The sequence below is a fragment of the Scatophagus argus genome, chromosome 10, assembly GCF_020382885.2.
Source record: "Scatophagus argus isolate fScaArg1 chromosome 10, fScaArg1.pri, whole genome shotgun sequence".
NCBI classification, from domain to species: Eukaryota; Metazoa; Chordata; class Actinopteri; family Scatophagidae; genus Scatophagus; species Scatophagus argus.
The window spans coordinates 2,800,137-2,822,500 of NC_058502.1; the positions used below are offsets into that span (position 1 = coordinate 2,800,137).

The 22,364-nt window shown below is 41.6% G+C and overlaps 4 protein-coding genes across 7 annotated transcripts in view; 2 read left to right on the forward strand and 2 right to left on the reverse strand.

Annotated features, from left to right (window-relative positions):
* Window positions 1–6,729, reverse strand: part of atrnl1a (attractin-like 1a) — a 191,881-nt gene extending 185,152 nt beyond the window's left edge. For all 3 annotated transcript variants that reach the window (XR_006844511.1, XM_046401866.1, XM_046401865.1), the window contains exon 1: window positions 5,830–6,729. Coding sequence is in view for 2 of the 3 variants with exons in the window: in XM_046401866.1 (XP_046257822.1) it covers window positions 5,830–6,074 (245 nt within the window). In the remaining variant the exon portion in view is untranslated. The remainder of the gene's footprint in view (window positions 1–5,829) is intronic.
* A 4,714-nt stretch (window positions 6,730–11,443) lies between these two features.
* Window positions 11,444–17,684, forward strand: LOC124065936 (follistatin-related protein 1-like). 2 transcript variants are annotated; one of them, XM_046401869.1, is made up of 11 exons: window positions 11,444–11,698; window positions 12,045–12,119; window positions 14,205–14,294; window positions 14,579–14,708; window positions 15,035–15,064; window positions 15,207–15,337; window positions 15,537–15,655; window positions 16,046–16,158; window positions 16,270–16,380; window positions 16,567–16,667; window positions 17,122–17,684. In XM_046401869.1, the coding sequence occupies exons 2-11, from the start codon at window positions 12,045–12,047 to the stop codon at window positions 17,143–17,145; spliced, it is 924 nt and encodes a 307-aa protein (XP_046257825.1). In that variant the 5' UTR covers window positions 11,444–11,698; the 3' UTR covers window positions 17,146–17,684. The 2 variants fall into 2 exon arrangements, with proteins under 2 accessions (XP_046257825.1, XP_046257826.1); XM_046401870.1 differs by having other exon boundaries at window positions 11,446–11,698; window positions 16,567–16,714.
* A 69-nt stretch (window positions 17,685–17,753) lies between these two features.
* runx2a (RUNX family transcription factor 2a) lies at window positions 17,754–20,013 on the reverse strand (the record flags this gene model as incomplete). The annotated part of the gene is made up of 5 exons (XM_046402535.1): window positions 17,754–18,308; window positions 18,755–18,820; window positions 18,912–19,016; window positions 19,448–19,607; window positions 19,816–20,013. Coding segments are annotated over 5 exons (873 nt in total), but the record flags the coding sequence as incomplete, so codon positions are not given.
* Window positions 20,014–20,272: 259 nt separating this feature from the next.
* supt3h (SPT3 homolog, SAGA and STAGA complex component) overlaps window positions 20,273–22,364 on the forward strand; it is a 10,262-nt gene continuing 8,170 nt past the window's right edge. The window contains exons 1-2 of the mRNA XM_046401868.1: window positions 20,273–20,416; window positions 21,434–21,537. Of these exons, the coding sequence (XP_046257824.1) occupies window positions 21,446–21,537 (92 nt within the window). The 5' untranslated portion in view covers window positions 20,273–20,416; window positions 21,434–21,445. The remainder of the gene's footprint in view (window positions 20,417–21,433; window positions 21,538–22,364) is intronic.

A 22,364-nucleotide genomic window follows, 5' to 3' on the forward strand; every position in this document is an offset into this window, starting at 1 on the left:
AAGAAAAATAAATTAATTGAATCATTCCACAAAAATGCATGATAACACATTGCAGGGGGGTAAAGTAAAAAATAAATGGTTCTGGTTTGTTTATTGACAGAAAAGTGTAAGTGGAGTTTAACAGACTTCTTGGATTGAAATTCATTCATTGGACAGAATTAATTCCTGTAATTCAACACCTCACAGTTTTCAAAGCCAACGTTCAGCGCCAAGGAGTGTGCCATTAAAGTAGCCAGGAGGGACGCAAGGGTGTGGGGAGGTTGGAGTGGTGAGGCTTTCAGAGAATAAATAAAGGTTAGTAAAGCATCACTGCAGTACAAGCTTTGATGGAAAGTTCAACTTCCTGAAGCAACGAAGGAAATTCCTGATGACATTCAGTCTGCTGCCACACGCAGACGTCATGCGGAGAGATGAAGAGGAGCCGCGATGGGCTCCAACATCACGTAATGGGATTTCTGTGTCACCATAACTTTTAAACTGCGCTCACAGTATTAGTAGACAGATTAAATCAGACATGTAGTGGAGGAATTTAATCCAAAACCATAATCCCATTTTGGAAATAAATAGTACTTTATGTATTTCTTTTTGAAGAACAAACAGGTAGAGTACTATTTTCAAGCCAGTAACTCTTCCCACTGACTTGAAGATGGGGTAAATTTTTAAATCTTGGAGAGTGAACTCACGAGTGAGTCTCCTCAGTCCATTTATCAGACTCCAATGCGATAAATACAGCTTGCTGGGCCCCAGTGGCCTGATAGCCACAAACTATCACTGTGGCTTCTGCACACAACAGCAAGCTGGCAACAAGAGAAACAAGACTTTTTATTTCATTTTCTTTCCTCTTATCAATTAGCACCATCAGCCCTGCTGCATCACTGTTGGGAGACGCAGGCTCAAAATATTTGATCAGCGTGAGTTTATTTCACTGTAGCCTTAAGTGTTTCTGGCTGCCTGCACTTAGCATGCAAGAGACAAAGTGAGATTAATGCAGTGGTTTATACTAGAAAAACCGTAGGCAAATAGATTCACTTTGATGTGCTACATTAGGCAGTTTGATGTTAAAACTGCCAGATGCCACCGCCACGTCGCTCTACGAGTGTTTCACAGCCTCATCTCGGCTGTGAGGTTAATCGAGGATAAGCAAGTAACCCATTTATTCTGATGAAAAGCTTCTACCTGAAAGTGTTGCTTCACTGTCGCCGTTGACAGCCCAAAATGGGTGACTGTGGAGACTATTATGATTTGTTCATGTTGCTTCTTTGAGGTACTTCACTTAAAAACTTCTCACGAATGTGTGTGAAGCCACAACAGGGCCTGAGCTGAAATTCCTGACTTAATATTTAAAAACTGCCAAAAGAATTTTAATATTGCAGGTAATCTAACCACAGAAATGTCTCCAAGCCAGTGTTACAACAGCAGGGTTTTGCTGATGTGCAGAAGAAGGTGCCAAGTTGTTAAGGCAAATAGAAAAGTTACTGAAAGGAGCTGAAAGATGGTTGAATGTACAAATTTCTTGGTTTCAACACCACAGATGTGGGTTTACATCCAATTTCCTACCAACTGTCAATGCTTCATCTGTCAAAGCTCCACTAATCAATATTTGTTTATATCAGCATTGGATTAAATGGCTCTGTGCAATGTCAGAAAGTCCAAAGCTCTGCTGAGCTTTTCAGCCTCTTTTAGCTTGTTGTTTTTAGCTTTACAGCACATTTGCTTTCTGGTTCAGTCCAGCCTCTCTGATCAACCCCTGTAATTTGCCATTTTTAGCAAACAAGCTCTGACAAACTCACTACTCGCTGCACCAAATGGCAGACAATGTTAGGGAATAGCTGGTGAAGAAGATGGAACATACAGCAGCAGAGTTTTTTCCAAATCAGTATGTAGAACGTAGAAACAGGCAGGTGTTCGTTGTGTTAACCAGAAGCGAAGTCTAAGTATGCAACCTAGTTTGTCATAAAGGTATGAGGATTAGTTGGACTATGACCGACATCAGAGACTCAAAGGGTCCACAGTGCAGGGACACGTATGAATAACTTTAACAACAACATCTTGTTTGGCCAATTACTGCCCAACAAACACAAGAAAGACAGTTGTGTGAATGTAACAAACACCATCTCAGCAAAGGCAGGAGACAGTAAGAGTTTGTGAGACAATGATTTTTTTCTTAGATAATTTGATTTCAAAGTGAACACTGTCAGAACCTACTGGCCACTCTTCTCATTATCTCCATGTTGTCACTCAGCCTGAACTTGGTGTCTGTGTCCTTGTGTGACTTGTGTGTGCATTTTGTATGTGAGAACAGGCAAGACGTTATCTCTTCTGAACAAAGAGAGAAAGAGCAGCACAGGGAAACGGGAAAACGCCACTGCAAAACAAAGGACGAGATTGCGCACCAATAAAACTACAGAGAACACCAATATCTTAAATCAATAGACAGAATCTACTCCCTATTTCTCCTTTATTGGATCTGTCTGTGGATATGAGACACAGTGTGTGTGTGTGTGTGTGTGTGTGTGTGTGTCAGCTGCACCCTGGTGACCACTGAGGCTTTAGTATTGAGTACATTCAGGCCACAGCAGAGATATTGAAGCACAGGTCCGCCTCTCTGCTCCACTGCTCTCCAGTCCTGTCCTCACTAATAGACACAGCTGATGTGCCCACAAGCTCTGCGAAGCCTTTGGACAACATAACTATCTGGACAGCAGTGTCCCTGCAATACTGGTTGCTGACAGGAAGATTCCTAGAGTTCACAATCCACCTCAAAGCAGCAGTTTTCTGCATGACTTGTGATAAAAGCATGTTTTCATAGAATAAAGAGAAAAGACAGAATAGTACGGACTTAAATGGGACAGTTTCCCTGGTTTAGCATGTCATCCGTATCCAAAACATGGATGCATTAACAGGGTCAGATCCAGTGCATCAGAGCTTTGCTGCTAATGCTTCAGTGTGCCCATGTGCAATACTGCAGGATGAACACAAGCAGAGGGAAGTTGACTCAAACAGCTCTTTTGCAGCTTGACAATAGGAGGAAAACTTACAAACTCCTCATTTTCCATGACTAACCTACAAGAAAAGTTCATTTGTCTTTTAAGCCTGTTTGTCTTCCACTGCATACTTTGAGTGTGCATTTCAACATCATCACACATGGTAGCTTACATGTAAATTAAAGAGCTGCGACTCACAAATCCGTTTAGAAAGTCAGAGTGGCATAGCTGAAACTGAAAGTGGAATGGTGGCACAGAGCTGTCACAATACCTGACGATTACTGGGAATGAGTCGGGATAAAATGTCCCGCTCAGCCCTACAGCACTCCTACACTACAAGACAGACACACCTTTTAAGGTTTACCACCATTTATTACTTTACATTTTCTAAAATACATCTTAACACCTGAAACTTAGTGTTGATTTTATTTTTCACTAAATTTGGTTTGTGTGGTTTCTCTTTTTTCCCCTTTTCCCTACTTGTTCTTACATCTTTGTTCACGCTGTCCACGGTACATAATAACCATTGAGATCTCTAGTCTTTCAAAATCATCTCATACAAGCAATACACACTCCACAGCTAATCTACCTTTCTGAGAGAACTCTGCACAATTTTCACAATGTGTGTGTGTGTGCGTGTGCCTCTGACAACTGCTCAGTATGAAGGGACACTATCATGGCACCAGGCAGCCACAAGAAGAAAAGCTTTTCCTTGTCCTATTGTCTGTTGTCCAGCCTTTAGTCTGGTTTGTTCGCAACCCTCACAACAATCACATCGACTGAGAAATCAATACAATCCTCCAGAGACCAAAATAACACTGAAGTCCTGCCATCTCTCTGTCCTTACTTTTGCAGACCAGGCTCTCGGTGATTGTCACAGCCTAATATCATCCTCTCTGGAGTGTATGAGGGGTGATTAATGCCTCTGGGAGCTGATCATTTGAGCTGCTCAGTGTAGTAGTTTATCAAAACAGACTACATGCTATCCAAATATAAGACGGTCCTGATTATTAGTCACCTCCTTCCTTCTCCAGATGGATTCAGCACCTGTTGGAGCCATTTCTCTTGTTAAAGTTAAAATTCTTGGTTGCTTGACGATTCTGTTCTCGCAGTCCATTTCTGCAGTGAAGATGTCTGGAGACGTGTCCAATGTATTGTACCATCCATTAGAAACTCTCGTAGATGTAAACTATTCTAAATGAAGACTTTGAGTTACATAACAGACTAGAAAGGATGCACTATAAACGCACCTCAAGGAACTAGCCCACCTAGCAGTATTACAAATAACCCGCAATGCAACACTCTGTAGGAGCTGGTGTCAAACGAGTACACTCTCCATTTAAAATGAAAATTTGCTGTAATAAAATGATTTATTGCTGTTAATAATATACCTTTAACCTTTTTTTATTATTATTTTTCCACAACAAAAAGTATGATCTCATGTTCAGGGCAATATGAGCTCATGTGAGGTAAAATTGTTTGGCATGTAGAAATTAAACCTGGAAAGTCTGACTGAAGGACTTTTTTTTCAAGCACATCTATCCTGGCAGTCCGTTCTGACCGTACTCTGGAAGCTCCGTATGTTTGAATGTGTATTTATTTGGAATTCAGTGAAAAAGACAAATTATTAATCCATACTGAGAAATTTTAAATTAACCCATATGGAAGTGTTTACTCAACTGTCTCATAGACACACAGACATGTTGCCTGAGGTTACTCATCGCTGCTGTGTGCACAGTAATCAGTGTAATTACAGCAACTGCATCACCGACTTTCCTTTGAATTTTCAAAATACTGGCTTGGGCACACATGCTAACTAAGGTAATCTGAGTTCTCACACTGCTTGTGGCTTGAAAATGTCTTGCAATGCACCAGTCTGAAGCAAAATCATGTCACTTCCTTAAAAGTCAAATCAAAATCATTAATGATTGAAGGTTGAAGTCTTTCCCCGACAAGTTTAGCAGAGAGAATTAGAGGGGGATGGACGACAGTCAGTCCTACTCTGAAAATGTTTTTGGTTGATATGTTTGTACCTGGTCTGTACTTGCACCTGGTTTTCAAAATAGCAAAACAGACACAGGATATCGTGATGCAGATTCTGAATCCTGATTTATTTTTAAAGAGCAGCTGCTAGACAGCAGCCAAAGCAGGCTTTTTAAGCCTGTGTGTAGTACTCTGAAGTGACAGCGAGAGAGGCAGTCACTCCGCTCAGTTCACTCTGAGCAGCGCACAGCAATCTGCTGTGGCCATTAAAATTACATGTTGTCATATTTAGAGTTAAGTGTTTTGCGCTCATATTTGAACTGAACCAGCTGAACTTGAAGACTTCCTCGCACATGTCAGCAATGCGTTTGTGCACAGGCATGACTGACTCGTGTGCATATGTGGTATCCTCCTATGGAAGCTTTTGTTTTTGATACACACAAACAAAATTTGTCAGCTTTAACGATTTCTAAATAATACATCAGCTGGCAAAGTGACTACAGAACGTTTAGGTGTTCGGTCTTTGTTGTGTAGTGGCATTAATTGAACCTCATACATTCTGGAAGAAGAGCAACACACACAGGACTTTAGCCAACTACAGCAAAGACACGGATACCAATAATTTACTCTTACTCACTGGACCCAGTCAAACAGGTAAAGTAGCGGTGAGATAACTGATATTATAGGCTACATTGAATGTATGTCACCAACCTGCCATTCACACAGCTTACTGGGACCACTGGGTCAAACACATAATGTCAGTTTAGGACTTTGCTCAACACAGTAGTGATACTATAATAACCTGCCAGGTGTGACCTCCTGAATTCTAGTGACTGATGTCATTGAAATGATACCAACTTACTTGAATCTTCCCTGACAGTGCTGGCACTGATCCCCCACCCATCCGTGGTCGCACATGCAGCTCCCGTTGATGCACTTCCCTGAAAAACAGTTTTTATCGCAGGACTTTGACAGAGAGGAAGCCTCCGTGTGAAGCACGAGCTGAAGCATCACAAAGACTCCCAGGTATGTTTTCAAGACGTCCTGGGCGCTCCTTTTGGACGACTTCGCCCAGGCGCATAGATCGCTGCCCCCAACATCATACATGATGGACGCGGAGTGTTTGTTTTTGACAGGCTGCAGCCCCGATTCAGAAGACGAGCCGTCACCTCAGGCTGCGAGGTGATCTGCTGTCATCATCTGTGTTGGCAGACTCAGGTAGCCTACCTGTGACGCTTGTGGGAAGGGCGCAGGAAAACAGTAATTACGCGCCGTCAGAACATGCCAAACGTTTTGGAAAAGGGGGCGGGATAGGACAAAGACATGAAACTTTGGTAGAGACACTTTAGACCTTAAAAACACTGTACGGTTCCAGTCGGAGCCATCCGTTCCAAGGGACCGAAACAGAAAAACCGCGTAACGCGCTCTACGGCTCGTCCGCTCCGCACGAGTCCAGCAGACAACTTCCACCGTGGTCAAGGTTCCGATGTAAACACACGACCGTGACCGGATGACTCCGTGCCAGCGTCCAAGACTGTAATCCCGGAGATGGAATAAAACCACGGAGCAGAGATGATCCGCCGCTGGATGTGCTCCCAGACAAAGACAAAGCCCTCTCCGCCCGGCTCTGTTATCAGAAGATGCGACAGCCGCAGCTCCCTCGGAGCGGAGCTTCTCTCTGCTGTCGGCTCCGGCTCTCCGGTCCACAGCTGCTCTCTGACGGGGAAACTCCTGCACAAAGCCCCGAGCATGAGCAGTACGGCCACGCGGTTAAAGGGGCAGTTCCGTTTAAACGTCAACGGCATGCAGCAGTCACGGACGCTGTGCAGAGACAAAGACAGGGACATCCGTCTGCAGCTCAGTCTCAATGCGTTTTCCTACACTTGGAGCTTTCAGCAGATGTAACAATAGAAAAAGAAAAGGGAGGAGGATGTATTGTTATTACATGTGTTATTAATATGCAACCAACTCAAAAAGGGGGTGAGACTGAGGATAGATAGATAGATAGATAGATAGATAGATAGATAGATAGATAGATAGATAGATAGATAGATAGATAGATAGATAGAAGAAAATGTGACAGTTTCATAGGATCGCATGGTCCTGAGAACATATTGGTGATACATAATCATCCTTCCATCTCATTGATCTTTTTCGTCTTTAGAGACAAATAGCCATGATCAAAAGTAAAGTAAAACACAGTGAAGTCTTCAGCAAACACGTGCTGTTCATTTGCATTGCATGTCATTGGCGTTTTATTTGATGCATTTTTAAGACAACGTGTCTCGTCCAGGGCAGGGACAAATCAGACAAAAACACAACCAGCTCTTCAGGTAAAAGGGAGAAAGGGAGGGTAACCACAGGGAATGAGAGTCAACAAAGCTGCAGAGAAATTAATTTCTGCTGGAATATTGACTGGGACAATTTAGAGACGTCATAATATATCAGCATCCTCATTAAGCGCATTAGAGCGAGGTCTGGTACTGCTCAAACATTATCAATCCATTCATCACCAGGCAGAAATAGTAAAAGATCTGAATGCTTGCAGCAAGTGTTGCTGTCCAGTGTGTTGTTCATCTATTGCAGAGATCAATTACTGAACAATAATTAGCTGAGCTGGGAAAGAATGTATTTAAATGAGACACAAACCTTCTTAGTTTCCGGTTGCCTGGATACATTTGAGTTGATTCAGACAGATAGACACAACAGGAACATTGAAACCAGACTGACACAGCAGAGGCCTAATTCCCCAAACTGTCTTCCTGATTTATAACTTTATCTCACTCCGAAGGCTTTAAAGTCACAAAGATTTTCTTTGGAGGCAAGCGGTGCTTTTGGAAAACAAAGCCAAGATTTGCATCTGTGCTCCCCGAGGGCTCACAAAAACATCCAGCGAGCCAGGAGATGGTAATCCTCAAACCAAAAGACAGACTCATCTCGGGCAAGATATTTCACTGCTGCAGTGTGATGAAGGGAACCACAAGGTTTCAGCTGGAAATATTGATTGCAGTCTGAGCAGAGCCCTGGTTATCACAAAGTGTGTGAGCCAACACCATTTTATGACTTTGTTACCCAGTCATGGTTCAAATACTCAGATCTCCTCCCAGATCACTGCTGATGTTCTGAAAGTCAGTGCAGCTGCGTTCAGTTTCTTAACATCAACAGCTGGGACGAGGAAACTTGAGGATTTCGCTCTGGGATTTTGTTATTGCTTATTGGTTCTTCAACAAAATCAGTGTGTGCTTTCAGCAGTTGAATAATGTTTGTTAGGCCAGCGAGGCTTGTGGATAATGTTTCGTTTACTTTAGGTTCAGTCTGTGGGATTTACTGCAATCTTACACTTCAAAACTTCAAAAATCTTAAAATAAAAAAACCCCCTCAAACTTCAAACCTACCTTCAAACCCTATCAGTAAGTCAGTGGAAAATGGACACGCATTTATAAAGTACATTTCTGTAAAGCATGGATATAATAGTTTTTGTACGTCTTCGTTCATGTCGTGTTCTGATTGCGTGTATGTGAGCTGAACTTCTGAGCAGGATGTGGAGGGGACGACTGCTCAAGACCATCTCAACAATCTGCTGCATTTCAGTGAGCTTGAAGAATACGGCAGGAGATTTTCCAGCTGTGTTTGTGTTGACACAACCAAATATTTGTTCTTTTCCCAACCTTAACCAAGCATTTTTTTGTACCTAAGCCTAACCAGATCATAAGCACAATGTGATAGCACCATAAAAGTGAAAACTGCAAATTCTGTAAAGAAATGTAAAATTACGACATTCATTCTGGGGATTTGGTTGGATTGACTTGGTTTGTTACATATACATGCAACAATAATCTACATTATTTAGCTGTTTTACGTCCACTTGAGAAGCCATCCAAATTCTTTTAAGTCACTTTGCCACTTAGAGTTTTGAATCACTTTTCACTTACCTCAAAAACTCCAGCTGATTCTTACTTCTGATTCTGAGTTATCTGACGACAGCAGGTATTCTGGCAGCCGGCCACTTCTGGAGGAAACAGCTGGTTTATTGCAGGCTGGCGTTTCCTTTGTACGCCCCTCCTGGGACACACAGCACTCCTCTCCTGCTCTCCACTGTGCACCTTGCTGCTGCTGCTGCTGATGCTGATGCTGACATACACTTCTTTCTTTGCCCTAATTTCGCAGCTCTTTTGCCAGCAACAAGACCATCTGCCTTGCCTCTAAATTAGGGAGAGTATTTATCAAATGTCTTGTGATGGGAATACTGATCTGGGTTCTGCTTTGCCTTACAAGGAGAGATAAATGACAAGGTCAAGGATATGGAGATATGCACCCTTTCCACATCAATATTCATTATCTAACTGGGTTATGAAGTAGAAAATTAATTGTTTGTAAGAGTGTGGTGTCACAAGTGTCGGGATAATGAGACATGACACAGTGAGAGCCTCTCTTCTGTCATCTGTAGCTCGACATATTCATCTTTGTTGCTGTTCCTGTCTTAATGCATGTGAGTAACAGTCATTTAACTCTTGTCTATTTGTTTTGCAACATTTCCAGTTTAAAAGGCCTGATGGGAACAAGCTGTGTACAAATCTACTAGTTTTAAACCTCTGAAAGACAGCAAACAGTGGTGATAAACCTCAGTGTTAGCCTGTGGGAAACTGGCCAGGCTTGTTGTTATTCCTGCTGTTTGAGTTGAATTCCCTTATAGATCGTTTTTAACCTCCCCCCAAGGGCCAAAAGAGGGAATATTGATTGGCTTACACAAAGAACCTACAGTGAGGAAAATGAAAAAAAGGAGGCAAAAGTATTGATCTTTGACAGTTTGTTTATAATTAAATAGTGGAATAACTAACTGCGCTGGAGGGACGCGGATGAAGGAGGATTATGAGGATATGCAGAATACTGAGCAGGTACATGCAGTGCAATGGGTGCAATGCTTTTCTATCTCTGCTCTTATTAATGCCTTTTGCCACCAGCTGAGTGGTGCTAAATAGAGCAGATGTGCTGTAAAACACGCGTGTAAAGACTGCACACTGTATGCCACCGTGGTGATTTGATTAATACAAGTGAGCGTGTGGAGAGAGTTAGTGGATGGCAGAGAAAAGGGAATTAAATGAGCCCTGAGAAAAGATTATAAAAAGATAATCATTTTCACTTGATGTTTGGCGCCCCCTGCTGCTCTACAGCTGCTAATGCAATTGATACAAACAGGTAAGACCCATCCGTGGTTTTAACACACAGTTAGAGCAAAACAAGATGTTCTTGTTTGAGCTTAATATTAATTACTGACCTTAGGAAAAAAAATTTAGGTAAGCATCAGTTTCAAGTGCTGGATTCTTATCTTTCACTAGATGGCAGCAAATAGTGGCTAAATGAAGCTCAGTCATGTTCTAAATTTTGAATTGATATTAAACTGGTTGTTATTTAATACCAGTGAGGGAGGACATTGTTTCATTTTTTTTTTTTTGTCCAAACTCTGAATGTTTGGACATCTAACCATTACTTTGAGCTGTTTTTCTTTTTAAAACTCTCATTACTTTTAACCCACACAGTATAATTTCAACCGCTCCATCAAAACACTGAAAACAGAAGACTCCATGAGATACCACAGTGCAGTACTGGGATCTTGGGAGCTGCTGTTTTCACACACAATCACCTTGACTGCCTGAGCCCACTCTGAAATGTTCGCAGGTGTATTTATGTTTATTTGGATTTGACTCGTTGTTGGGAACTTGTGGATTAATGTAAGTCCACAACTCAACAAAGCGCATCACAAAGATGTAGTTGCTTTGAGCCATTTTATTGCAGACATACCACATATTATATCTTTAACTTTTTGCTAACTATCTGTATTGCTTTTCAGTATTTCAGTCATTTATCCAGTGCTTTCAAAGTAAGTATTTATTCATAATGCTTTGCTATTTCTGTCTCTGTTTGCTAGCAAACTGTGCAGTCTAAGTTACGTTAAATGTTGTTCAGGTGTTCAGGTTAACTGCTGGGTACAAATACCTTTGGTTAGGAATCACTGCTGTAAGGAACCATGAGGTGACAGAGTCAGGAGTGAAGTTCACCCTCCACAGAGCCTGCGGGTGATAAAATACCTGAAGAATCACAGAGACTACAGCCTCGCTTGAAACTGACGGGTGTCCAGAAGCACACAGCTGAATAAAATTTCAGAGAAAGATGTAGAAGTTGACTCTCCCTCGATAATCTGTGAAACAACACATTTATTTTTAGATCTGTCATGCACAGCAGTTTAAACATGCAGAAAAATGTTGAGAGGTCCTTAACTGATGTCTTTTTGTTTGTCAGCTCCTCCCGGCTGTGTAACGTTGTCTGAACACGTCAGCCGGTCGCGTGCCTTTGACTTATCATTCTTCAAGAGGATGGCTTATGTGTTTGTTTCAGCTGCACAGGGGTGGAGGTGGTGGAGGTGGTGGAGGTGGTGGGGGTGGTGGCTGTGTCACTCTGGACAGCTGGTCTCCTTTCCCTCCCAGCATCCCTCCTCCTGCTCTTCCTCCTCCTCCTCTTTCTTTTTGCAGCTCACACTTTGTTTGAGTGCAGTGCAAAGCAGATGGCTGCACTGCTGGTTGGCTCCATATATAACTCATCTGAGTACTGGATATATTTGGATATTTGGATATGTATTTAGCGCCTGACTGATTACTTTTTCATTGCTGACTGACTGCTGATCAGATACTGTGGAGTGGCTGAAGGATACTGACTGGTTGGTTTTGACTGGCACGGTATGGCTGCTTTAATGTCATCACTGTTAGGAGTAGCAGTAGTATTCATAACGCCAGCTGCAGCAGTAATAGTAGTATTAGTAGTATAGTCTCAGTAATAATGGTCAAATGAGTAACATGAGCAGTTATACAACTGTTAAATTGTGTTTGCCAAATATTGGGATGATTTAACGGTTAACTAACAAGCCTATTGTCTCCTCCTCTCCTCTCCTCTCCTTTGTTATTTTTGAAAGAAAATATTTTCTCGGTTTAGTTCTTCCCTCTTCTTTAGTTTGTTAACACTGATGTCTGTCTCCTTGTAATGATTGAATAAAGGGACTTTGAAAAGCTCTTCTCTCCTCTCCAGATGTTGACCATCTCTGTACTCCTGCTGCCGTTGCTCCTCTCCCCTCCTGCTGTTAGCTCTTCTCCTCTGGTCAAGGTAAAATACTTATACTTTATTTAATACTTGACATACTTAAACTTTAATTAATACTTGACATACAGTACAAATACCACAATGTGAAAATACCCAAGTAAAAGTCCTGCATTCTTACTTGCTAACATTAAAGTGTGAAAGTATTGAAAGTAAAAATATTCATTGTGCAGTAAAATGTCAGTGCCATTTGCTCAGTGTTTTAGGAAAATATCTGATGTTTGGGATTCATTTTACTGCTGCATTAATGTGTATGTTGCATTTGACCTTTGTAGATGTTTAAGAAAAAAAAACACATTTTAGGAAGGTGTCAGCATGTGAAGGTGAAAGTTTAAATAGATTTTCCTCTGAAAACTTTCACTTTTGTTTGATAATGTTTTTGAAGAAACATACAAACTGCACACACACACGCACAGACACGCACGCACACGCAGTGAGCAGGTTCTCAGGTATGTCTGTGATTAGACATACCTGTCATTAGCAGCAGCTGTGTTTTGGTTTGTTTCCTCTGCAGCTGTTTGATCACCTTTTGGTCAAAAATGCAAATCAAAATCAAAGGAGAGACATTGATTGATTGATTGATTGATTGATTGATTGATTGATCAACAAAACTTTTCTTTGTTGAGCTCAAAATATCTCGTCTACATGTGACAAATAAAGTTATGTACCCTCAGTTTTTATGTGATGTTCAGAGAGACATTTCATTATGATTCATTGTTATTGTCATTCTGTCAGGTGATTGGTCAGTCCATCATGCTGGTATACAACCAAAACTGTGGTGGTTACTTTGCATTAAGATGATTTTCTGTCAGTCCTGCCAGCATGGTGAAATACAAAAATAAAGTAGAAAATTGTGAACATATGAAACATTTTCAATACATCTTAGGACCTTATGTGTTAGGAGTAAAGGATTAATTACACGATGAGTGAAGAGAAAAGAGAACAGTTGGAGGAACAAAAACAGTGAAGAAGGCAACAGAAAGAACTGATGGAGGAGTGAAATCAGACAGAATGAGACACAGAAGGACGCAGATTTATAAAAGAATTATTAAAATGAATGAAATGTGAGATTGTGGAGAGGAAAGAGAAAGACTGAGAGGAGAAAAGATTCAAAACGTTGTTGTACAACCAACACAGGGTCGGACATGAACTCGTAATTACACCAACACACCACTGCTGTGTGTGTGTGTGTGTGTGTGTGTGTGTATGTGCGCGTGTTTTGCTGCGGTCAGCAGCACACACACACGCAGTTAACATTGTTAACAGCAGGTTTGCAGTGTAGCAGATGTCAGCTGGAGGCAACAGATGTATCTGTTGTGTGTGTGTGTGTGTGTGTGTGTGTGTATCTGAACATCTTTGTGTGAAAAAATTTGAGTTTTAGAATCTGAGAGTGAAGACATTTAACAAAGAAATCATAAAATATTTGGAAAGTGAATTTTTTGTCCACTTTGATTTTTGTGCATTTATGGAGACTACACTCAGGGTGTGTGTGTGTGTTGAATTTCTAATGTTGCGCTGAAGCTCATAGTGTACTGCAGTGTGTGCACATGTGTGTTAATCAGTTTGGAAGAACATTTCTGTCTGTGTTTGTGGCTTTTCAAAGCTGTTTGAAATGTGATGATGGGGTTAAGACGCTGACTCTGAGCTGCAGGCTGGCATCGTCAGTCTCCACCCTCCTCTCCTCTAACTGCAGCTATCCAATGAAAGCATGAAAATTTTGTCTTAAAAAATAAGAGTTGTGTCTCATCAGACTAATACAGAAATTCCAAGTTTTGCCACATTCGCCACACGCACAAAGTAACACGATTATCTGTTTGAAGGAGTGTTCAGAACGAAATGAGCTGTATCGCTGTCCAGCTGTCAGTTAGAATAAAGTGTGTGTGTGTGTAGATGTTTGTGTGTGTGTAGTTGGGTGGGTGGGTGAATGGGAGTCATTGTCATTCAAAATGGCGTGTGTGTCTCCCAGGGGGAGTTGAAAGGTCACCATCTGGAGCCTGAAATGCTCGTACTCACACGCACTTCTCATTTCTTTTTATTCTTTACTACATTAAACGTGATACATGTGTGTGTGTGTGTGAACACGCATCTTAGGATCAGTCGGTGTGTGCCAGGACGTCCTGCGGCGCAGGTCGAGAGTGTGTATCGACTGACCGAGGAGAACCAGTCTGCCGCTGTTTGCAGGTACAGTTAGTTAGTTGAATAATTTGTATTTACTGTGAATGAAACTGTTAGCATTTAGCTCAAAGCATCAGCATAACAATATCCAGCCTCACAGAGCTGCTAGCTGTATGAATACATCCACAAACACACACTGTTTATCCACAGTAGGTTTATAGAAAATGTGTCAGAAGTCGGGTCATGTTCAGTGATGTTTGACCCGTCGCGAGACAACGCAGTGCTGTCGTAACTCTGCCTCTGCAGGTCAGTTTCACAAAGCTGGTGTTGATTCTCGTCTTGCTCTGCAGCAGTGTGATGTGACAGAGCACTGGGTGTGTGGCAGTAACGGCAGATCCTACAGGAATCACTGTGAGCTGCACAGAGACGCCTGCCTGACCCAGAGCAAGATACACCCGGAGCACAGAGGACACTGTGTGGGTCAGTGCACACACACATACGCATGCACACACGCACACACGCACACATGCATGCACACACGCATGCACATACACATGCACGCACACACACATGCACGTACGCACACACACGCAAGTATGCACATACTCACGCACGCACACACACACATACACAAACACGTATGCACATACACACACACACCCTATACAAAGGCCACATGCAGTAAGAACATTGTGGTCCAACTTGAGTTATAACCTGCGTCCAGCACAGAAACACTTGAAAAGTGAAAAATGAAATGAGATCTGTACAGACTTGACTTGTGACTGTCCATGTGTTCCCATTTGCAGAGAAACCAGCAAAGGCAGACGTGAGCCCCAGTAAGTCTGCAGCTTATGACAGAATTAGAAAACTGGATGTTAAATTTAGATGATCACTTTATGACTTTTCCTTAAGGATGTTTCCTCAACAGAACTTTGTTGTCTGACTCATCTTTGTGTGTTTCTGTGTTTGTATGCGTAGTCGTGTGTTTCCTGTCTGATCGTGACTGGCTGAGAGAGGGGGTGATCCAGTGGATTCAGGAGGAGGTTGAATCTAACAAGCTGTCCTCAAACGCATCCTCCGCCAATGGACTCCTGCAAATGTACTTCAAGGTCAAAACTTTTCACCTCCTCTCGCACTCAACACTTTCTGTTTCAGTGTAGTTTGACTAACCACCAACCTAATTCAAAGCCACTAGAGGTACCTATAAATACTGCTGATTTTAAAGTCATTTTAGTCATAAATTTAGTTGTACTCGAGCCATGTGAGCACAACTCAGTGACATATTCAAAATGTGTTTGTGTGTTCCAGATGTATGACGACGGGGACTCAGAGCTTGATTCCAAAGAGTTCCTGAAATTCTTGAAACACAATGAGACAGCCCTCAACCTCACATACTCTGATACTCCCGAGACTAACTTGCTATTGAGGTACACACACACACACACACACACACACATACGTACCAATAATGCTGACGTTGGAGGAGAAGATAATCCAGAGGTACTTTACATACTGAGTTCACAGAATCAGGCATAGTTAGTGCAAAAGCATTAGCTTTTAGTACTTTTATCAAACCCAAAGTACCAAAATGCAGAATGTATATTATGTTTAATGTATGTTTAAAACTTTAAACTTTAAAAATGTTATATTGTGGGATTATTGTATAATTGATGTGTTGGGTAATTGATGTTGGGTAAATAAATCAGTATCCGTCCTGGTTTTTGGACCAAATTCTTTTCACACAAACAAAAGTTCACAGTTTATAATTAAATGTGGACTCCTGCGTTGACGTCACCCACTCATTCGGTGTCCCTCAGGTCTCTGTGTGTTGACGCTTTGATAGAGCTGTCAGATGAAAACGCAGACTGGAAGCTGAGTTTAACCGAGTTCACCAACTGCCTGACGTCCACCTACCATCCGTACGAGAGAAGTGAGGACACACACTAAAGTCCAGCACAAAAACCAACCACATCGCAGTGTGTTTGAAGTGAACAGGTGCTTTTCCTTCCATTTACACGTGTGTTTTCTTACGTGCGGGCAGAGTGCGCCCTGGAGGACGAAGTGTTCGAGGACGGAGCTGAAACTCGGATGGAGTGTAACAAGTGTGTGTGTGCCTGTGGGAACTGGGTCTGCACTGCTCTGACCTGCACCGGTGAGGATGTGTACACACACACACACACACACACACACACACACACACATACACTCACTGCCGAGTTCACATTCAGCAAAAAAGATATCGTAATAATGACCTCTGGATTGGAGCGAAGTTATGTTTCCCCTTCTTTTTCCTTCAGCTGGTGTTTTAATCCTCATCACATGATCGTTTGCATTTCAGGAGAACATCAGGTAGAAATGGATGCTAACGAAGGAGAAGAAGAAGAAGAAATGACAGAAGAGGAGTGGAGCAGGAGAGTGGCTGAACTCAACGCTTTACAGGTGGAGAGTCAAGACTAACCTGCTGTGTAGTCTTATATTGTAATGAGGTTAGTCATTACTGAAAGAGGAACACATTCACACCATTTTACTTGTAGTTTACTTGGAGTAGTTCAAACGACTGCAAAATTACAAACACACATTTAATCAATTAGACTTTCTAAAAACAAAAACAGACAGTTTGACTTTCATCATCATCAGATGATAACACAACTTTGTTGATAGTAAACAAAGCTGCCTGAACATTTACTGTGATGGATGACCCTCCTCAAATGAGTCTCGCAAGTTAATTAACTCAGCATTAAGAAATGAAATAAAATGTTTCTGTCAGAGAAAAATCGAAAAGCGGTCTGCAGTAAAAAGTCGGGTGTTGAAAACATGCAAAGCTGACTGTCTGTGACTCTTTACCTCCCTACTGTGAGCAGTACTTAGACGTACCTTTTACCTGTTCCAACAGAAGACCTTCACCATGGAAACCTGAGGTCACAACAAACACACCTGTGCCAGCCAATCAGCAGCCTTGAACTACAGAGAGGATGAACACCTCATATGTTCAGTTTCACATCACCACAGTTTTTATCATCAAGCTGGTACATACACAGAACTTTTTTAATTTCAGCACATCACATATGAATCCATGTTTCTCTCAACAGCAGTTTGATATCTGGTTGGATTTTTGTCATACTGAAAACATCATGTCACTCGGGATGTTACTGCTTTCTGTGTACTGTGTAGTATATACGTAATTTTGACAGTTTTTATGTAGTAAATTTTTTCGTTATTTAAGTACTGTATTTAAAATGTATTATACTATTTAAGTCACTATGAATCAGTGAGGAAAATTCCAAATACTGTTCACTGATTGACTTTGTCTAATCTGTATTTAGAAGCTGTCACACTGACATGGTTGATTCAGGGTAAATTCTTTCATTGTTAATGAGATATTATATTTGTGTATTCGGGTTGTGAAATGCTGATTTTCATACACTTGTTGATCTAATAAAAACTTTAGGAAATTAACTGTCAAATCCTGAAAGACTTAAATAGAAGCTGGGAGACTGAGTTTCATTAGGTGATTCAGTTAACCCGATGTATGCATATAATAATAAAATCAATAACGTAACACATAAACATTTTTCATAACAATGTAAAGACTGAGAACAGCACACAGAAGTTACAGCTACTGACAAACAGTTTGAGTTTAAAGAATCCTGTTCTGTTTTGGGTGGGTGGCTGGCTGAAAAAATTCCTCAAACTCACAAAATATTTGATTTTAAGCAGATTTAAACACATTCAACCATCAATATGGCCTCCAGACGGGCTCCTCTCCTCGCACAGAAAGACACGCCCCTTCAATATAATTGGTCACCGCTGAGATGCTGTTGCGGTCCTCCCCCGAGGTTTGGAGCGGTTGGTTTAGTCCGTAGTAGAAGCTGCTTGGCTGGAATGGACCACTGTGGCTGAGAGGAGGCGGGGGAGGAGGGGAAGACAGGTACGAGCTGTATGGTGTGGGCTGTGTGGGGTAGGAGAAGGCAGACAGGTGGTGCATTCTGGGACTTGGAGTGAAGGAGGAACTCAAAGAGGTCACCTGGCCCAGAAATGATGGCTCATTGGTCCACAGAGAGGAGGAAAAAGATCTACAATCTGGAGAGAGACAACATCAACTCGTCCACACAAACAGTCTTTATGGTAACTGAACAAACTGCTCCAACTGAAGAGAATGTGACGTGCTAATGTTCTGGGTAAAAGTTAGCACGTGGTTTGGATTTTTATTAATCAAATAACATGATTAGTTCTTCCATTTTTTTAAGTTTTCTTTCATTTTAAATAAATGATTTATATTAAAAAAAATTAAACTATAGTATAGGTACTTCATGAAGTATTTTCAGTTGGCAAGATTTTCTTAAAAACAAAATAACTGGCTCAAATAACAAAGGTTGAAACATATTGAGACATTGTGCACATAGACAATGTTGCACATTTGTATTTGTGAATGTTAAATACTGTATATATGTCTTGTGGGGCGCTCACATTTCTACTTTCGCCTGATTTTGAAAGATAAGAATTCAACAACATCTCTTCTGTCACACCTGATGATGCGGTGCTGCTGCTGGACGGCCTGAATGCTCCCGACTTGGCCTCCTTCTGCCTTGGTCCTGAGAGGCAGAGAAGAACAAAGTCATTCTGACTTTTAAAAAGTTTAATAAAATACATAAACAGATGTGATTCTCTCTGGTGTGTACTAACGTCTTGGCAGCCGCTGTCCATCCACAGTCACTTTGATGGCTTTGTGTAGGGTGGCGATCTGAGGGGGTGACGTCAGCACGTTGATGGAAAGTGTGAAACTCTTGCCTGAATAATGATGCACACATACACAATATGCAGGCAAATTATTAATGTAGTTACATGGGATGACCAAATTCAAGTTCAGCATGCTGCTTCCCTTACTGCCTATGGTTTTTGTAGGAGCTGAATCAAAGGCATGAGGACAGAGTAAAGACTGACTGCAAGGTCCTCTGAGACAAGCTTGGTTCACATGAATAAACTTTACTTGAATAATGGTCATTTGATGGGTTAGTACTGGTGGTTCGTGACTGATAGCTGATTGAGTAGGACAAGTCACAAACCAACACCCACCATATTGGATGGTAGATGACAGGACAAAATGCCTAATTCCTGTGTGAAGGTGAGAAAAATGTGGAAGTCAGGGGGAGGGTGAGGTGAAGATGACAGCCTACTGTCTTTTTCAGTGTGACTTGTCCCTCAGTAAATTATTCGTCTACCTCTCCCGCTGCGACCTATGAAACGGAGGTCATTAAAGTGAGCGTAGCCTTGCTTCATGGTTGCTGTGGCATTGCGTAGCTCAGCGTTACAGTTGTCTTCATTGCCAGCCATCAGAGTGACAACGACGCCGTCTGGCACATCATTTCCCAGGGCAACAACCTGGAAGACGGAGAAAGGTTAGGGCTGGTCCTTTACTGTAGTATAAGGGATTTATATAATCTGAGGAAATGGTCACCCTTGAAGGCTAAACTCAGGTTAAATTTTCCCACAGACATTTTGTGACCTTTGACGTAATAAACTGTAGCTAGCCAGCCAGTGACAGGGACAGACAGACAGATGGACAGACGGATCATGGATGATTTCTCACGGTGAAGGCTCTTGGTAGGGTCTTGTTACACCTCCAGTGCTGTGGCAAACTGCTGCAGAGGAAGTTGGGGCTGTCGGTCTGCACCAGGCCTCTGGATGGAGCTGTGCTGTGCTGCTGGAGGGACCTCACCTCCTGATTGTCCAGTTGGCGGCTATTGTTTGTTGGTGACGGCCGACGCTTCACCACAGGATCTGCGAGGGATCAACAGACAGATAGAAAGAGATAAACCCAGTAGCGACAGCTCTTAGAGGGCTGTACCTATACTCATATAGTCTGGGGTTATGATAAGTAACCAACAAAAGCAACCTTTCTTTTCTTTATATCCTCCACTAATTATAGTGGCTAAAGCAACGGTATTTGACAAATTACTCGGTCATCTCATGCTGTCTTTCGCCTCCCTCAGCCACTTAGCATTTAATTAACAGGTAAAACTGTAAGTATTTGATAATCGCGATCGAGAGGGTGTTTTAACTAGAAACGTTAAAAAAAACTACAACTACCAAAAGCTTGCGACTCCTCGCTTGAATTACGTCATCAAATCGCGCCAAAAACGACCAAACGGAAAAAGTGTCAACGACACACGGCGTTTTCAGAGAGTTTGGTGAGAATTTTAAATGATCCCCTTCTCTCTCCGTCTCTCTGGTTCTTTGTTCGTCCTCTCCTCGTTCTTCCCTCCGTCTTCTTTTTACTCTTTTTTGCATTGTGTTTTGTTCACCGCAGTGTTTGAATAGGAGAGAGCTGCGACGTATTATCATTCAGATTTTACTGCCGGAGGGGACGTTACTGCGGTCACAGCACCTGTCCTCTCTGTAATTGTGTCTGTGTCAGTGCCAAATCTCTGTGTTTGGACCGCGTGTGTTCATTTGCCTCGAATCTGTTCTGCTATGTTGTTATTTTAAGCTGCTGGCTCACATCTCCTGTTGTGTAACTACATGGCTGACTAGTTTTGTATAGCTTGGATGATCCCAAAGTGTACATCACACAATACATTTAGAACAGTGATTACCTTTTGTTGGCAGTGACCATTTTCTCTGTGTGTGGTCAGCACTGTCATCCATTGTGTCAGTGTATTAGGCAGAAACAGGCTAAAACTAGCTAACTGAACTAACTAGCTAACTAAAACTGCAGTCATGTAATAAATTCCGGTTGAAGTGTGATGAAAACAGATCATAACCTTCATGAATGAATGTTTTATCGCTGCATTTAGCAAGCTAATAAACATGAATTTTACTGACCACACTGAGTCGTACGCTTCACATTAAACATTAAAACAACCAGTGAGAGCAAAGAGCAGGTACACAACATCGACAAAAACAACATGATTTAAAACCCGATGACTTCATGAGGTTTGATGTCGAAGCAGCATCATTGTTGACAGGTTTACAGGTTGTGCAGCCTTTTTGTTGTCAGGTGTTATGTGGGGAGGACACTGTCTCCAGAAGACAAATGTTGATTGACTGACTGACAGTAATCGACTTCTACATCTGATTATTAAGGACGACTCTTGTAATGCAGAATATGAATGTGGTGTGACTGCAAGCTAAAATGCTCCTTAAGTTATGATTTTGGCCTCCCAGTCTAGTGCAGCTTTCTTTCTGTGTTTTGGTGGTGCGGACAGGTGGATGTGGTTATGAGCAGTGCCATGGCTGGCTCCACCGCCTCCAGTTCTAAAGACCGTCCAGTTTCCAGGACCAGTTTCATTCCAGAGCTACAGAGCATGATGTAAGACACACACACACACACACACACACACACACACACACACACACACACACACACACACGGAGAAGGAGACTCACCCCAGTACAGCAATGGGCTGGTGCTGCTGAACAGACTGTTTGAAGCCATATAAAGCTGTCCAACAAATAACAGAGCCTCAGTTATCACACCAGGAAGTGTTTCGATTAGTGACGATTTACAAAAGCCAAACTCAGATGTCTTAAAACAGTCCTTAACTTTTCATTCTGATGCATTATTTTATAGACACTGTAAATTATTATTAACAATATGCAAAAATGGTTATCACTGGTTTATTTTGTAGTAAAGTATTAGCTGAGGTAAAAAACAAAATTATTACAAACCAAACTGGTAAAATAAAAAAAACTCATTCCATTGCTGGCATAGTTAAGGCATGTTAAACGAAACAGAAAAAGTGTGTCAAATAAACAATACGATAAAATTGTCCCTCACTAACAATAAAAGCACATTTAAGATCATCACTAGATTTTCAGTTCACAACATAACAATGACAAGAATCCAAAAATTGCTGACAATTGATGGAGCAATTACAGCAATGAAAAAATGAAAATGAAAATGAAAAAAAATCTAAAAAACCCTGAAAACCCTATTGTCACAATAAAAGTGATTATTAAGTGTAGCTGCAATTAATGAACCCATTTGGTTGAAAATTTTTGGTTTAAAAGACAGTTTAAAATTTTGCTTTGTGTGACTTAAAATATTAAGATTAGAAAGTCTTATAGAATTGTTCTTGTGTCACAAATGGAATCTGTCTGTGGGTTTTTCAAAAGAAGCCGCTCATTAGTGTGTGT

Bases quoted from the DNA above. Each gene is read 5' to 3' on its own strand.
- LOC124065936 (XM_046401869.1), top strand. From the start codon at position 12,045: ATGTTGACCATCTCTGTACTCCTGCTGCCGTTGCTCCTCTCCCCTCCT. The intron at 16,159-16,269 runs GTGAGGACACAC...ACGTGCGGGCAG, and splicing joins CTACCATCCGTACGAGAGAA to AGTGCGCCCTGGAGGACGAA. The intron at 16,381-16,566 runs GTGAGGATGTGT...TTTGCATTTCAG, and splicing joins CACTGCTCTGACCTGCACCG to GAGAACATCAGGTAGAAATG.